General features: G+C 43.4%; 1 protein-coding gene across 2 annotated transcripts in view; it reads right to left on the bottom strand.

The window, feature by feature from the left end:
- Window positions 1-10,449, bottom strand: part of CERS6 (ceramide synthase 6) — a 271,370-nt gene extending 260,921 nt beyond the window's left edge. For both annotated transcript variants that reach the window (XM_070422810.1, XM_070422809.1), the window contains exon 1: window positions 10,124-10,449. In XM_070422810.1, coding sequence (XP_070278911.1) covers window positions 10,124-10,293 — 170 coding nt within the window. In that variant the 5' untranslated portion in view covers window positions 10,294-10,449. The remainder of the gene's footprint in view (window positions 1-10,123) is intronic.
- Between the last annotated feature and the right edge of the window lie 5,944 nt (window positions 10,450-16,393).

Consider the following 16,393-nt stretch of genomic DNA (forward strand, 5'->3'; position numbering starts at 1 on the left):
AGAGAAGTCTATTTGGAAGGCTAGTAGTGAGGAAAAGAAAGTGCTCCTCAATAAAAGAGAGAGAGAGAGAGAGAGAGAGAGAGAGAGAGAGAAAGGAAGAAACAAACAAACAAACTAGCCCAAATATTATCACAGATGAATTACGGAAAGCAGAGTTTAGTACAATGAGCAAACAGTAGTATAAAACTGAAAAACTATTTTTCAATAATAGGTACCTACCAATGCTTGCAATCAATTGCCTTATAGTAAGCAGCATTTAGGTAAAATCACATTCAAATTTTCAAGTGTTTAAATCACTTGTGTATAAAGTGGGTGTGAAGTTAAACTGAAAGACAGAAGGAGGGTGGGATCTGACCTTCCGCAGAGGTTCTCAACCTGTGGGTCGCGACCCCTTTGGGGGTCGAATGACCCTTTCACAGGGGTCGCCTAAGACCATCAGAAAACACATATATAATTACATATTGCTTTTGTGATTAATCACTATGCTTTATGTTCAATTTGTAACAATGAAATTGGGGGTCACCACAACATGAGGAACTGTATTAAAGGGCCGCGGCACTAGGAAGGTTGAGAACCACTGTTCCAGAGCAAGCTTCCACAGGCTCTGTGGCCGAGGCCACACTAGAACCTGATCCCATCAGCCTGGTTTGCTTTGAGTGGACTGGGAACGCACTAGGGTGCCTTTACTTTAATCCTAGGGAGCCTCTGAAACTGTACAGTGTGTTTTTCCAGAGACACATGGCTCTCCTTTGCTATACATGCTAATCGACTATTATTAAATTTTCATATTAACAAATGACGGAAGGACAGTGTTGAGTCGAAGTGCCTGCCAAAAAGGCCCAGGGAGCCGAAGTGCTCTCGGGACTTCAACCTTCCTTCCATCACCCCTCACCCTCCACCCACCTATGCCAGATGATTCTGGAAAGAAAAGGGGCTCTCCTAGATCCCAAGGGCATTATCCATTTAAAAAAACAAAACCAAAACAGTGCTTGGTGGAATCAAGAGGCTGGAATGTGTGTTCTTAGTGAGAAAACCGCCAAGCCCAGAACATGAAACCAGTTATTTCTAGTAAGTAACTTTGTCTTTACTTGGCAAATCTTCTTTGTGTTTTTTTTATTATTATTATCATTTTTAGTTGTGGGAAAATATACATAACATACAATTTACCAACTTAACCATTTTTAACTGTACAACTCAGGGGCGCTAAGTACACTCACACTGGGCAGCTATCACCACCCTTTATCTCTACAATTCTTGCACCTCACAAATCTACACCCACGAAGCAACTCCCCATTTCTTTCTCTCTCCAGTCCCTGGCAACGACCATTCTACTTTCTGTCTCTATGAATTGACTATTCTAGGTACCTCATATAAGTACCATCACACAGTGTTTGTCTTTTTGTGACTGGCTTATTTACTTAGCATAATGTCTTCAAGGTTCATGCATGTTATAATATGTTAGAGAGGGGGTTTTTTTCCCCTTTTTAAGGCTGAATACTATCCTGTTGTATGTGTAGACCACATTTTGTTTGTCCATTCGTCTGTGGGACACTTGGGTTGCTTCCACCTTTTGGCTATTGTGAAATACTGCTATGAACGTAAGTGTACAAATACACTTGATCAAGGGGGAGTTAGGGGCCCTGACCCTCCTCACCTCCCCCAGTCCAAAGTCTTCAGATAACATTTAACGTTTCAAAAATTTATTCCACAGCTGTCTCTAGGTATCCATGGTGGATTGGTTTCAAGACCCACGGTGGATTCAAGAATCCACGGATGCTCAAGTCCCTTATAGAAAACTAGAGGCCCAGTGCACGAAATTCGTGCATGGGAGGGGAGGGGTCCCCTCAGCCCTTCGTGCATGGGAGGGGAGGGGTCCCCTCAGCCCAGCCTGCACCCTCTCCAATCCGGGACCCCTTGGGGGATGTCCGACTGCCGGTTTAGATCCGATCCTGGGGAATCGAGCCTAAACCAGCAGTCAGACATCCCTCTCACAATCCTAGACTGCTGGCTCCTAATCACTCACCTGCTTGCTAGCCAGGTCGCCCCCAACTGCCCCCTCCCTGCTGGCCTGGTGGCCCCCAACTCCCCACCCCCCACCGCCAGCTTGGTTGCCCCTCACGGCCCCCCCACCGGCCTGGTCACCCCACACAGCCTGCTGTTCAGTCGTTTGGTCATCCCTCAATAACCCCCTGCTGGCCTGGTTGCCCACGCAGCCTGCTATTCAGTTGTTTGGTCGTCCCTCACTAACCCCCCTGCTGGCCTGGTCGCCCCACACAGCCTGCTTGTTCAGTTGTTTAGTCATCCCTCACTAACCCCGCTGCCGGCCTGATTGTAGGCAACCATCTTGTGAGGGCATGAGGGTTAATTTGCATATCACCTCTTTATTATATAGGATGGTGGAGATCAATGCATAACTGCACTCCTCTGCATCCTCGAATTTCCAACTGTGGACTGAAAACAGTGCAGGTATTTACTAAGACAAAATCTGCATACAGTATAACTGGATCCACATAGTTCAAATCCATGTTGTTCAAGGCTCAACTGTGTCTATTTGAGATCATGTTTCCAATTATTTGGGGCATATACTGGAAGTAGAATTATTGAATCACAGTAATTCTATTTTTAATTTTTTGAGGATCCTCCATACTGTTTTCCATAGGGGTTGCAACAATTTGCAATCCTACCAACAGTGCACAAGGACTCCCTTTTCTCCACATCCTCACCAACACTTGTGGTTCGTTAATGATAGCCATTCTTACTGGTGTGAGGTGATATCTCATTGTGGTTTTAATTTGCATTTCTGTGGCAATGAGCATCTTTTCATATGTCTATTGGCCATCTGTATGTCCTCTTTGGAGAAATGTCTATTCAGGTCCTCTACTCATTTTTTAATAGGATTGTTTGGAGGTTTTTTGGTGTTGAGTTGTATGAGCTCTTTCTAAAGTTTTAATATTAAATCCTTATTAGATTTATCATTGGTGAATATGTTCTCCCATTCAGTAGCTTGTCTTTTTTTTTTTGTTGCTGATGGATTCCTTCGTTGTGCAAAAACTTTTAGTTTGATGTAGTTTCATTTGTTTTTTTTTTCTTTTTTCTCCCGAGGAGACATATACAAAAAAATACTAAGAGTAATGTCAAAGAGCTTACTGCCTATGTTTTTTTCTAGGGATTTTATGGTTTAAAGTCTTATATTTAAATCTTTAACCCATTTTTAGTTTATTCTTGTCTGTGGCGTAAGAAAGTGGTCTAGTTTTGTTTTGTTTTTTCATGTACCTGTCCAATTTTCCCAACACCATTTATTGAAGAGACTATCTTACCCCTTTGTATAATCTTGCCTCCTTTGTTACAGATCAATTGACCATATAGGCATGGGTTTATTGCGGGGCTCTCTATTCTGTTCCATTGACCCGTATGTATTTTTATGCCAGTACCATGCAGTTTCAAATAGTGTAGCCTTGTAGTACCTCCAACTTTGCTCTTGTTTCTCAAGATTTCTGTGGCTATTGGGGTCTTTTGAGGTTCCACATATAAGTCACTTTTAACCAAATATCCATAGAGAAAATATAAGTGAGTTTAGGCTCTATCTGTAAGTTTTCCTTCATAAAAACTCACTCATCCTTAATTGCTCAAACTTCCTCTGAGCCCTTTATCTCTGCCTCATTCCCCACAATAAAGTCAGGATATTATTTACTTCATCCTCTTGAATGCATCTCTTCTACTATGTTGAAGCTTTCTCCTTAATGATAATAACTTAGATTGTGGGGCAGAGGCAAGAGGCGGAAAGAAATAAAAAAAAGTGTAAACACGTGACCAGAGAAACATACCAAGACAAGACCATTCTACATTTAAAAAAAAAAATCAAAAGTCCACCACTTTCCTATCCAAAAAATTGGAAAGCTCATCCCAGTAGGAAAATACACACAAATTCACAGAAAATGAAATAAAAATGATTAATAAATATTTGAAATAAGCTCATCATGAATAACATAAAAACATATTATAGCAGTAACATTTTTTCAACATTCAAAGCAAAAAATGTCCTCAAATGGCAATAATCTGCACACCGATAAGAAAGTGCAAATGGACATAATCTTTCTGGACACCAATTTGGAAACTTACATCAAGAACACTAAAATCTTATCCTTTTGGGCTTGAAAATGCCATTTCTAGGGGACAACACTTAGAAATCATCAGGAATTGAAAAATTTATATGCACAAACTGGAAACAACCTAAATGCCCAACAACAATACAGGGACTGGTTAAATGAACTATGGTATATCCATAGTGTAGAATAATGTACAGTCATTGAAAATATTTGTTAATAAATTATTGCATGGAAAATGTTCAGGTTATGTCATTAAATGGCAAAAAGCTGCATATAAAACTATATATATATATATATATACACACAGTATGAGATCATCTATATATACAGTATGATCTCATGATATTGGCTTTAAAATATAAGATCGCCAAAATTATTAGGGGCTCAAGAAGCCTAGTTCCAAATGCCTACCTCGCTATTTTAAGCTGTGTAACATTAGTTCCATTTCCTAAACTCTCAATCCTCAGTGTCTTCTGTAAAATAGTGGGACATTTCACATCTACCTCACAGAGCTTGGTAAACAAAGTAAACCACAGAAAGTAATAAACTCATGCTAGGGGGGAAACAATACAATTTTGAGAATGATGGCTGTGTAAGAAATAGATGACCCACGGCTTCAGAAAATCCTGTGATGAGAGAAGAGATGGTCGCGCACTGTTTGTGCACACGGAATGACATGGGCAGCGCGAACCTAGGTTGCAGTGCTCACCAACAAAGTATTATCAGGTAGTAAAACAGGTGAAGAAAGCCTGAGGCAGATGCAGTGATCCCGCCGAAGCTACGCACTGTTGTGACGATGGAAGCTCACCTGGGACTCCATTTTCTTCCCACTGCCACCTGCCCTTCCCCATCACAAAAAAAAAGAAACCACTTCTGAAATATCTTATAAACTGGAATCCAGAAGTAAAAAATCTAACCCTGTCCAGTGGGAAGTCAGATACTTCCAAGAGAAAAGTCACAAGTGAACTTAAGGTGTTCATTTCATCACTCCTTGATGACATTAAATCATTTGTGGTGATTTAAAGTTATCTCACCTGCCCTCCTCACCATTCTAAGGCACTTCCCATTAAGAGTAACATTATACCTTTTATCCATAAATCAACCTATTATAAACAGCTCAATTTTTGCACCCTGAAAAGGCAAACCTTTTCTTTTGCAAGATGAGAAAGCTGTTTTAAAGTTCTAGAGAAAAAAAAAAATACTATCCTTTTTATTTTAGTTTGTTTTCCAACAAAACATCCATTGTAATTCAGTTTTCCATGTCAGAAATTGTAGTAGGAGGTAACCTATGTGTCTGACCCCAACTCTTTCCTCTTTCCCCAGCCTGGCTAAGCAGGTATCCACGCTTTAATCTGAATCATGCCGTCATTTAACAAGTGAAAAGGTATATTTATAGAGTTAAATATCCAGAACTCACTGCATGAGAAAAACCGAATTTATATACAAATTATTCTCAAATACTGTGTTAGTCCATTCAAACTGCTATAACAAAATACCACAGGCTTAATGGCTTATAAATAACAGCAATTTATTTCTCACAGTTCTGGAGACTGGGAAGTCCAAGATTAAGGCACCAGCAGATCTTGTATCTGGTTCACAAAACATCTTTTTACTGTGTCCTTATGTGGTGAAAGGGCCGAGGGAGCTTTCTGGGGCCTTTTTTCTTTTTTTAATACAAGGGCACTAATCCCATTCAGGAAGGTTCCACCCTCATTACTTAATCATCTCAAAGTCCTCACCTCCTAATGCCCTCACCTTGGTGGTTAGGATTGCAACTGATGGATTTTGAGGAAAAATAAACTTTCAGTCCATTGCATACTCTTTTAAAACATATCTGATGATTGTCAGTCTCTTCATTACAAGGTATTTATAGAAACTTCAGTAATGAAACTCACCTGACAACCCCCTTTTCCTGGCAGTCATTCACTCCTAACTGTCCTCTCCCTTCTAACCATCAGGAATACATTCTCACTCTCCTCTCTCTTTGTCTCCTCACCTCCAGGACTTCAGTCAAGGATGATGGTGAGGCAAATATATTAAGTATGCCCATAAGAAGAGCCCGCTGGCCAGGCAGTCCCTCTGACACAGCTAAGACACTGCTGTTTACTGTTTGAATGAGCCAAAGCAACACGGGTGGGCCTCCTGGAGAATGACAGTTCTCACAGAGCTTGCCACTCTGAGAGCCAAGGTGACAGGAATGGGCTTCTCATTGCCTATCCAGCCACCACAAGGAGTGCTGGGTGTATGCTGGGTCCGTCTATAAGAGATACAAGGAAAGAGCAATTGCTTTTTCTGTAGAATCTTCTTTGTTAGTTATTCTGAAATACTTTTGGGAACACAAATGATAATAGCTCAAATGATTCTTTCAACTCAATCATAACTGAAAAATACAAGAAGCAAAACCATTGGCTAGAATATTTGTATGAAAAAATCTCTGTATTTTTAGATGACTTATATCTACCTGTAGGAGGAAAAAAAATGACGTTTAGCCTGCTTCAAAGTTTGATGAGAAAACAATTAGTAAGACACAGAAATCAGATAATCAGGAGGCCGAAAGCAACCTTGCCTTACTAACGCCAGCTGCTTCGCTTCACAGATGAGAAAATGACAGAGAGAAACTAGGTGCCTGCACTAGTTTGAGGTATGTTTTGACTAGAACTTGAATGTTCTGATTCTCAATTGACACTTTCTGCATCTCTCTCCTAAACCCGCAAGGAAGAAAATGCATCAACATTATCTTTCATAACAACAGCTCAAATAATTTTTTATTCCCCAACAGAAGTTCAGCAGAAGTGTAATCCCACATTTATGAATGCCATAGCAACACACATATAAAAAAAATCTGGAAGAAGCATTTAGTATACAGTAATTCCAGAGAATGGATTAGTAAGCCTAAACAAGCACTGAATCAAGAAAATTCATCAAATAGATGATAATGCCACATTATTAAATAAGATTTTGCTCCCTGTCATCAAGCTAACAACATAATACAATAGTATACACTGCCATTTTCATTCTAGGAGAAAGCATTCAGTTTTCTTTTCACATCAGATATTTTACTGTCAATCAAGACATATCTATAGTGGCCCTTCCCATCCCTACCCAGAGCTAAGTATAGTATAAAGGCTATACTTAAAACCACCAAGCTTTGGGCTATTCACAGATTCGGCCGAAAGTCACTGAACTGAAGCTGCTCCGTTTTTAACCAACCATGTTGGGCATCCATATTACTGCCCATATGGTACTATAATATGACATTGTTCCGGCCACCAATGCCTCCCCTGTCATCACCCCAACAGTGAGAGTGGATAGGAAAAGACAGAACTGTTCAGCTGGGCACAAGTCCAATTCAGTCAATTCTTCACAGAGAGAAATACACAAAACTGAGAAGGTATTCAAATTGACAATTTTAGCTACAACAAGGACATTACAGACCCCATTTAATGGAAATAAGGATCTTGGATAATCAGGTATTTCATAGATATGTTCTCAGCTTTGGAATCAATGACAATAGAAGAAAAACAAATAGAATACCCGAGGGAATTATTCCATTATAAAAGCATTTCATTTCGCAAAGGGATACACAACAGGCTCCTTTAAATCATGTTATACATTACAGAATATGGCAAAGGGGAAAAATGCATACACAACATATTAGAAGGGCACTAAAAGTGAGTCATACCAGTGATAATATCGCCTGGTTCAGTTATGTTGATTCTGGCCCTTGATGGGTACTGAGATGAAGGGCACAGGGTAAATGCCAGAATGTGTTGCTCAGGTTTGAGAAGAGGACAAACATGCCGAACTCGTAATTCTGGATACAACTCTACACTCGGATTTTTTAGAGAACTGAGGTGGTCTGAATGGTTAAAGGCAGAGTTGTCACAGCTTTAACAAGAAACAAAATAGACACCCTTCCAAAAGTCAGTAGCATCTTGTGGTATGTGGGCCATACTGAAGTATTACTCTGAACATTAATCATAAACTTTCACTTTCCATACAAGCCATGAAATCCCTTACACTTGAATCAATGGCCTGAATGGCCATTGATCAATGACCAACTCTCTCCATATCAATATGAGGACATTTGCTGGGGCTGACACTTGAAAGAAGCTGATCCCTTTGTGTAAACTCTTAAGTCACAGGATTGTGCAAAGGAAGAGAAAAAATGTTCAGGAAGAGGAAAAATGAACTTCCAGTTTTCAATTATTACATTACTTTTATTTTTTTAAGGCAGAGAAAGTCTAAGTAGAAAGCTGTCTCCATTCTCTAATTTCTTTTCCTCCGACCTAATGAACAGCCTGGAATCAGCTTTCTGCAAACAGGTCATCGGCTGACATGCTTTTGTTGTCCAAAATGTAAGACTCCACATCTCTTTCAAATGCATTCGCTAGCTAAAAGTGATCCCAGCCAGGATTTATCAATCAGAATCAATTAGATATCATTTGGCAACTGTGTGTAGCCCCTACTATGTGTCAATACAGAGCAATCTGTTCCTGAGAGGCGCTTTTTTTTTTTGAGAGATAGCAAGGTTAAATATGAATTCCTATTTTCTGTAAGTAAACATTTGCTCTAGAAGCAACTTTAAACCTGCAAACACGCCCACTTTTTCACAGCAAGTCTCAGTGCTAGACAGGATCAATGAGGTATCTGTGCTGGATTCCAATCATTTAAAAATAGGTCTTTAAATCTGTTCCCTTGTGCACTCAATCTCTGCATGTGGACAGCTCACTTAGTTCTTAAGCAACAATACTGCCCTTCGAAAAATGTCCCTTTCATAAACAAAATATACTTGTTGTTCCCATGAAGCTTTGTCTGTTGCCATTTCCAGCAACAAATTTAGCATCCTCAATAGCGGTGTTAGACAAACAGAAACAGCAAACAAAAGAACAGAGCAAAAGCTGAAGAAACAACACCAAGGTGAGTTGGGCGCAGGGGAAGAGAGGCGGAGTGGAAGTGAGAACTGGTCTTTACTCTGTGATCTAAGAAATTCAGCCTTTCCTGACGAAGGGGCTAAAGCAGAAGCGTAAGGGGTGGTTTTCAGTTGAGAAAAACAAGTGTGCTGCTATCCCGGTCCCGTTTCAATAAGACCAGGAGAGCCAGGGCAGGCAAAATCCAGTTTAGTGACTAAGACTGATTCAGTGAAAGTAGCACAAGTTTGTTCATGACACAGTGCGGCTACCCAACCGAATCCGAGATTTATATAAGCAATAATATGTTCATTCTTTTTAAAAAAAAAAATGTTAAGTGCGTTCTGATACCAAAATAAAAGTATGGTTATTCATAGGAAACATCTATCAATTTAATGTCACCCATTGCAGGTTGTGCGCCCACCCTGTCCTATCCTCTTGTACAGAAACAGCGAATGGCCTGGAGTGCTGGAAACCTACAAACTATTGTCGCCTATTTCCCAGGACTGTGGGCCTGATGCTCAGTATCGCCGGTGGAAATCAAATAGTGGCCAGAAGGCACGGAGTCCCTGGCAAATCCGTGTGCCGATTGGGGTGAACCCATTGGAAGTCTGTGCGGTTCCTCCGCCCTCCCGGCTGCGTGTCCGGAACGTTCCCGGCTGTCAGGTGGGTGGCGGCGAGCCTGGGCGGGCAAGCCCTGCGGGGCAGCGCGGCGCGCTCGCGGGGTGGAGAGGGAAAGCCCCGCGGAGTGCGGCGCGTCCCACGGCCGGCCGCCGCTCACCTTTGTTGGCCTGTCCTCGCTGCCAGAGATCGGGCCAAGGAGGAGTGCGGGGAGCGACCCCACAGCTCGCGGCCCCTCTCCGGCGCCCGGAGGAACCCGTAGGCAAGCCAGGGACCCTCTCCGGATCCCGGAACGGCAGCCGGACCGAGGGATCAGCAACCCCTTCCTGAACACAAAGGTGGGGAGGCACGAGCGCTGGGGGCGCGGGGGCAGGAGCCACAGAGCACGCCGGGGTGCGTGTGCGCGCGAGGGTGTGCGAGTGTGTGCGTGTGTGTGTGCGCGCGTGTGTGTTAGGGGGAGGGGAGGAGCGCTCCAGCCCTTCTTACCTCTCGAAGAGGAGCCGCACCATGAAGATGCAGAAGGCCAGGGGGAAGGCGAGATAGAGGTCCTCAGCCTGCGGGAAGTTGGCTTCCTCCGTGTTCTTCAAGTCCGCCCAGGTGACATTGTGCGGAAGCCAAAACCTCTCGTTCCAGAACCAGGCTAAGATCCCTGCCATCTTGCTTTGTCCGCTCCTGTCCCGGCTCCCGCGGCCCGCGGAGCTCGCAGCGGTGCAGGGCGCCCGGGGATGCGCGCGCGCTGCAGGTCCGAGCCGGTGCCGCCGCCGCCGCCTCCTCCGCGACCGCTGCTCTCGAAGGCTCGCGGCGAACGCCGATTCTCTCCTCCCTCTGGCCGACCTGGGGAAAGGAGCCGCCTCGCCTGTCACATGGCAGCCCGGGCCGCCGCCCTGATTGGTTCGCCCTCGCGTCAAACAGCGAGGCACACGCGGCCGGCTCGCCCACGCCCGGAGGACAGGGCGCAGACGCTGCGCCCCGGGCGCCCGGGCTCGGCTCCGGAGAGTGCCGCTCGGCCCTGCGCTCGCCCTAGCCTGGCTCTGCGTTTAGGACAGCGACTCGGGGCCGGCCTCCCTCCTTCGCCCCAGTCCCGAGTCTTGCTCGCACATGCTCAGAACGCCGGCCCCTGCCCCACTGGAGTTTCAAGGGTCTCGATCCGCCTCCCGTGCGCCCGCAGGCAGTGAAGAGGCAAGTAGCGGTCGGGCTATCTTCAGAACCACCCTTGGACTGGGAGAAAATGGCAAAAGGAGAAGTAGGGGCCGCAAAGAGCAAAGGAGGAAGAAGTAACAGGGAAGAGTTATCCACTGGGGCTCTTGGAGAGGCCGGGTGAAAATCAGGAACTGGTGGCAAGAATGGTTTGGCATCTCTATCTACCCCATGCCCATCTTCACTTCCTCCCTCTTCTCCCGCCCCCCCCCCCCCTCCCGCCCCATCTCTGACCTTCTGGCCTCCTGAAAGTACTGCTGGTTACCACAACCAGTTCCCCCAGGGAACAAGGCCCTCTTACTGTAATTTAGGAGCAGGTAGGAGAAATTAGGCACTTAATTGCTATTTGATGATGAAGGTGATGACAGTAACTGCAAGTTCTATAAACTGCCCCTCTAAAGGAACCTCTCAGAAAATGCCATCAGACCACATTTTAGCTTCACAGATTAGGAGAGAACTTTGCTATTTGGCAGGCTCCTTATTAATGCCTTTCAAATCTGAAACCTTTAAGGCATTAGGCCTGACCCAGGCTCCTTCTCTCCCACAATATATTTCCTCATCGATTCAGAAACGATGTGTGGATCCGTTCGGTGGCCCATGCAGATATTTTGTTCCTTTTTCTCACAGTCACTCATTTTTCTGCCTGGTTCTGCCAGGAAGTTCCTCCGGACCTTTCCAAGAGGCTTATAAGCAGGCCCTCCATTCACACTTCCTTACTCCTCCTCTCCAGCAGCCACCCTCCTTCCTTGCCTTCCCTTTAAAGTGATGCTCTAGAGAATTACTTACATTTATTGCTTTCAGTTTCTCTTCCCTCCATTCTCATTTGAATTTCCTTCTGGGCATTTTTCCTCTTTACTACACGGAATTGCTCGAAGTCACCAGTGACGCCCGTGCTGCTACACCCCAGGATCAGTTCTCAGCATCTATACCAGTAGCATTTGGCCAAGTTGTGCAGTCCCCAACTCTTGAAACACTTTCTCATCTTGGCTTCCGGAAAACACTTTTCTGTTTTTCTCCTACCTCATAGCCACTTTTAAAAAAAAATATGTATTTTATTGATTTTTACAGAGAGGAAGGGAGAGGGATAGAGAGCCAGAAACATCGATGAGAGAGAAACATCAATGTGCCCACAACCAAGGTACATGCCCCTGACCGGAATCAAACCCAGGACCTTTGAGTCCGCAGGCCAATGCTCTATCCACTGAGCCAAACCGGCCAGGCCCTCATAGCCACTTTTTACCAAGTCTCCTTGCTGACTATTCCTCACCTTTCTAACCCCTTAGAGTTGGAGTGGCTTAGGAGTTAGTCTTTTGTCCTCTTCACTTTTTATCTACATTCATTCACTTTGTGATCTAATTTAGTACCATGGCTTTCAAGTTCATACTGATGGCTCCCAAATATATATCTCTAGCCATAAACATTTCCTTGAACTTCACACTTCAAAATCCACAGTTGATTTAACAATCCCATGTTGATGTCTAAAAGCCATTTCCTGTCTAAACTACTAATCTTCCCCCTAAAATTTTCCCTTCTGTTGTCTTGGCTCAGGCTAAACACTTGGAGTAATCTTCTTTGCTTTACTTTCTCAAATCTCCTTTCTAATCCATCACAAATCCTATCTGCTCCATCTTTAAACCAGAATGACACCACCTCTCACCACCTCTTCTGCTACCATCTTGGTCAAAAAACAACAAACACTTTATTATTTTTAATTCATTTTTTAAAATATATTTTTATTGATTTTAGAGAGGAAGGAAGAGGGAGAGATAGAAACATCAATGATGAGAGAGAATCATTGATCAGCTGCCTCCTGCACGCCCCCGCACTGGGGATCCGAGCTCACAACCTGAGCATGTGCCCCTGACTGGAATCGAACCCGGGACCTTCCGGTCCGAAGTCTAATGCTCTATCCACCGAGCCAGGCCAGCTAGGGCTCATTTTTATTGTTGACACTATTACAGGTGTCCCCATCCTCCCCCACTTTGCCCACCTCCACCCAGCCCTAATGTAAGTCAGATCACTGCTGTGCTTTAAAGCTCTACTTGCCTCACCATCCATCCCCTAGAGCAGTGATGGCGAACCTTTTGAGCTCAGCGTGTCAGCATTTTGAAAAACCCTAACTTAACTCTGGTGCCATGTCACATATAGAAATTTTTTGATATTTGCAACCACAGTAAAACAAAGACTTATATTTTTGATATTTATTTTATATATTTAAATGCCATTTAACAAAGAAAAATCAACCAAAAAGATGAGTTCGCGTGTCACCTCTGACACACGTGTCATAGGTTCGCCATCACTGCCCTAGTGGAAGCCAAAGTCATTTTCATGTTCTAAGATACTTGACTTCATATTAATTCTCTGACCACATCTACTCCCTTACTCTTCTTTGGTCACATTGGCTTCCTTGTCCTTCCTGCAAAATACCCAGCATGCCTTAGGGCCTTTGAACTTGCTTTCCTCCATCCCTGTAACTTCTTTCCCCTAACAGTTCATGTCTGCTCTTTCTAGAATGTCACTCACTCAGTGAAACCTTCCCTAGCCACCCTAGTTAATCTACAACCTTCCCTCCCCATCCCACTCTTCCCATCCAACTCTCTTGCTTTGTTTTCCTTCAAAGCATGTATCACCATCTCACACAATATATTTTTTTTACTTATTTCTTTATTGGTCTCTCCACACACAAACTAAAATGTAAGCTTCAAAAAGTTAAATATTTATATCTGCCACTACTCTATTCTTAGCACTTAAAATAGTACCCAGCCCATAGTAGGTACTCAATAAACTTTTTTTTTCATGATAAAATGCTTTTTAATTTATCTGTTGTATGAATTATTTTGAATGTTTTTTTAAAATTCTTTATTGTTTAAAGTATTACATATGTCTCCTTTTCCCCCCATTCCTCTCCCCGGCCGTTCCCACCCCCCAGCACATGCCCTCACCCCCCTACTGTCTGTGTCCATGGGTTAGCTTATATGCATACATACAAGTTCTTTGGTTGCTCTCTTACCCCAACCCGCCCCTGCCTTCCCTCTGAGGTTGGACAGTCTGTTTGATGCTTCTATGTCTCTGGGTCTATTTTTGTTCATCAGTTTATATTGTTCATTATTTTCCACAAATGAATGAGATCATGTGATATCTATCTTTCTCCGACTGGCTTATTTTGCTTAGCATAATGATAAGTGTTCCTTCTTTTTTACAGCAGCATAATATTCCATTGTGTAGATGTATCTCAATAAACTGTTGACTCACTGAATCACCATTACTCCAACCTCACAGAAATGTTCTCTAGGAGAGGAAACAAATCTGAATAAGTAATTGTGTTAAATGCGTATATACTTGTGTGAAGAATAGTGTGGGCATAAAGAAGGAATGGATCAATTCTGAGGTGGAATAGGAGAAGTGTCACCATCCCCACTTTAGACCATGCAGCCAGCTGCTCAGTGTTACTGATGACCCTCCAGGAAATTGCCTTGGCATCAACTACAGTCTTATAGGCCACGGAAAGGAGGTTTGTTGAGGTCTCTTGCCACCTTTGTGGCAGGAGGTCATGTCATGATAGAGCCTGGCCTTCTGGGCCAGCCAGACTCTCTCCATGGCTACCTCCCGCTCCCTCATGTCACTCTTATGTATGACCTGACAATATCTTGCCTTCTACCCTAGGACCTCTCTGCTGTCCAGCAGGTCCTGCTGTGTCTTCCAAGCACGTGCAACAGGAAGTGTTGGTGAGTTAATGCCCTGGAGGCTGATCTTTGGTCAAGGGCAATGGAAGCCAGTGGGTAAATGTTTATCCCTTTCCCTCCCCTGCCCATTGGGCCACACACAGGAGCTTCAAACAGCCTCTCTGAAAAAATCATATGATAAAAATCAATCAGCTTATTTCAAAATTGTGGCCCCAGTAACTCACTCCCTTATATTCCCTCTCTTTCTCTGCCTCACTCTCCTTTTCCCTCATCCCTGCTTTTCTGAAATTACACTTCCCTGGAATTGCTATTTTTTTTTTTCTGGAGAAGACAAGTTGAAATAGTATTCCTTATCTGTTAATCGACTCTGAGAAGGTGGTGGGATTTCAGGAACATTTTGAAAGATAGGTTTTGTTGGAGAGTGGAATGATAATTTTCTACCCTTCTGTGGGATTTGCACAAGTCACTTAATTTCTAAGAACGTTTTTATGACCTTCGATGTAAGTTGTGCACCAATAGTTCCTGTCTTGCCTATGTTTCTCAACATCATGAGGCTCTCACTGAGATAGCAGATATGGGAAGGGGTTGTAAACTCTTCACCTCTATACACATGTACATTGTAGCAAACTTCTACTCTTTGATCTGTCCAGCATATCTTCTCCAGGCAACAGCCCTTTCCTACCACCCTCCATCCAAATGATTACCCCATAAATACAATAGAATAAAATATTCCATGTCTGACCACATTTTATTGGTTCCCGGGTGGGCCCTTGGCCCGAGAGAGCAATTGAAGTTTGTCTTTAGGTATTGATTGGGGCATGGGTCAAGGCAATCTTTCTCTGTACACTTGGACTCTAGGATTTCACACTCAGAAACTGTTAGCCCCAAATTTCATCATGTGGGTAGGAAAGGCAGAAGCTAATGTGCAACAAGGGAGAAGAATAAAGCAGACCTGTAGAATCAAGTAAAGGTAAGAGATACATTTCCACATGGTACCTGGGAGCCAGCTGCTTTCTCATCCATGAAACAGTCTTGTATCTTCACACAAAAATTCCCCTTTTTAAATTGGGTTTCTGTTATTTCAACCCAAAGGAGTCCCGGTATATATAAGACATTACTCTTAGAGTCCACATCTTTAAAACCTCAGGTCAGGACCCGGGGAGGGTTACTCACAAGAAAGACACAGCACAGCACACTTCCCTAGGAGACCACTTTATACCTGCACAGAAAAGACTTCTAGTTGTTGACCTGGGAGACCAAACTACAACTTATTCATCAGACATGTTTGTAGCTCCATAAGAGGCCAATAACTGGCCTATGAATAGAAGATATAAGGAGAGTAAAAAGGTGAAAAAAAGGTTTTGTTGGGGGTGCGGGGTGATACTGCCTATACTGCATAAGAAGAAAGCATGTTTTGGGTCCTGCATATAAAACATTATACAAGAATACACCCTCTTGGAAACAAAGCTGAGCATTACTTCTCATTCTTTTGTTGTTGTTGTTGTTGTTGTTTAATATATTTTTATTGATTTCAGAGAGGAAGGGAGAGGGAGAGATAGAAACATCAATGATGAAAGTTATTGATTGGCTGCCTCCTGCACGCCCCCCCCCACCGGGGATGGAGCCCACAACCCAGGCATGTGCCCTTGACCGGTATCAAACTCAGGACCCTTCAGTCTGCAGGCCGACACTCTATCCACTGAGCCAACCCGGCTAGGGCACTTCTTATTCTTAAGATGCATACCCCGTTCTTAGTCCTTCTACATATATTTGAGTCTACTTTTCAGATGCAAGAGAACAGCCAGAAGTTTCGTTGAACTTCCACTATGAATTGCATAACCCAAACATATTGTGCTTGTTTATAGAAAGAACACAA

This window comes from Myotis yumanensis, unplaced genomic scaffold, assembly GCF_028538775.1.
Source record: "Myotis yumanensis isolate MYYU_CA2020_CCGP unplaced genomic scaffold, mMyoYum1.0.hap1 SCAF_8, whole genome shotgun sequence".
Classification (NCBI taxonomy): Eukaryota; Metazoa; Chordata; class Mammalia; order Chiroptera; family Vespertilionidae; genus Myotis; species Myotis yumanensis.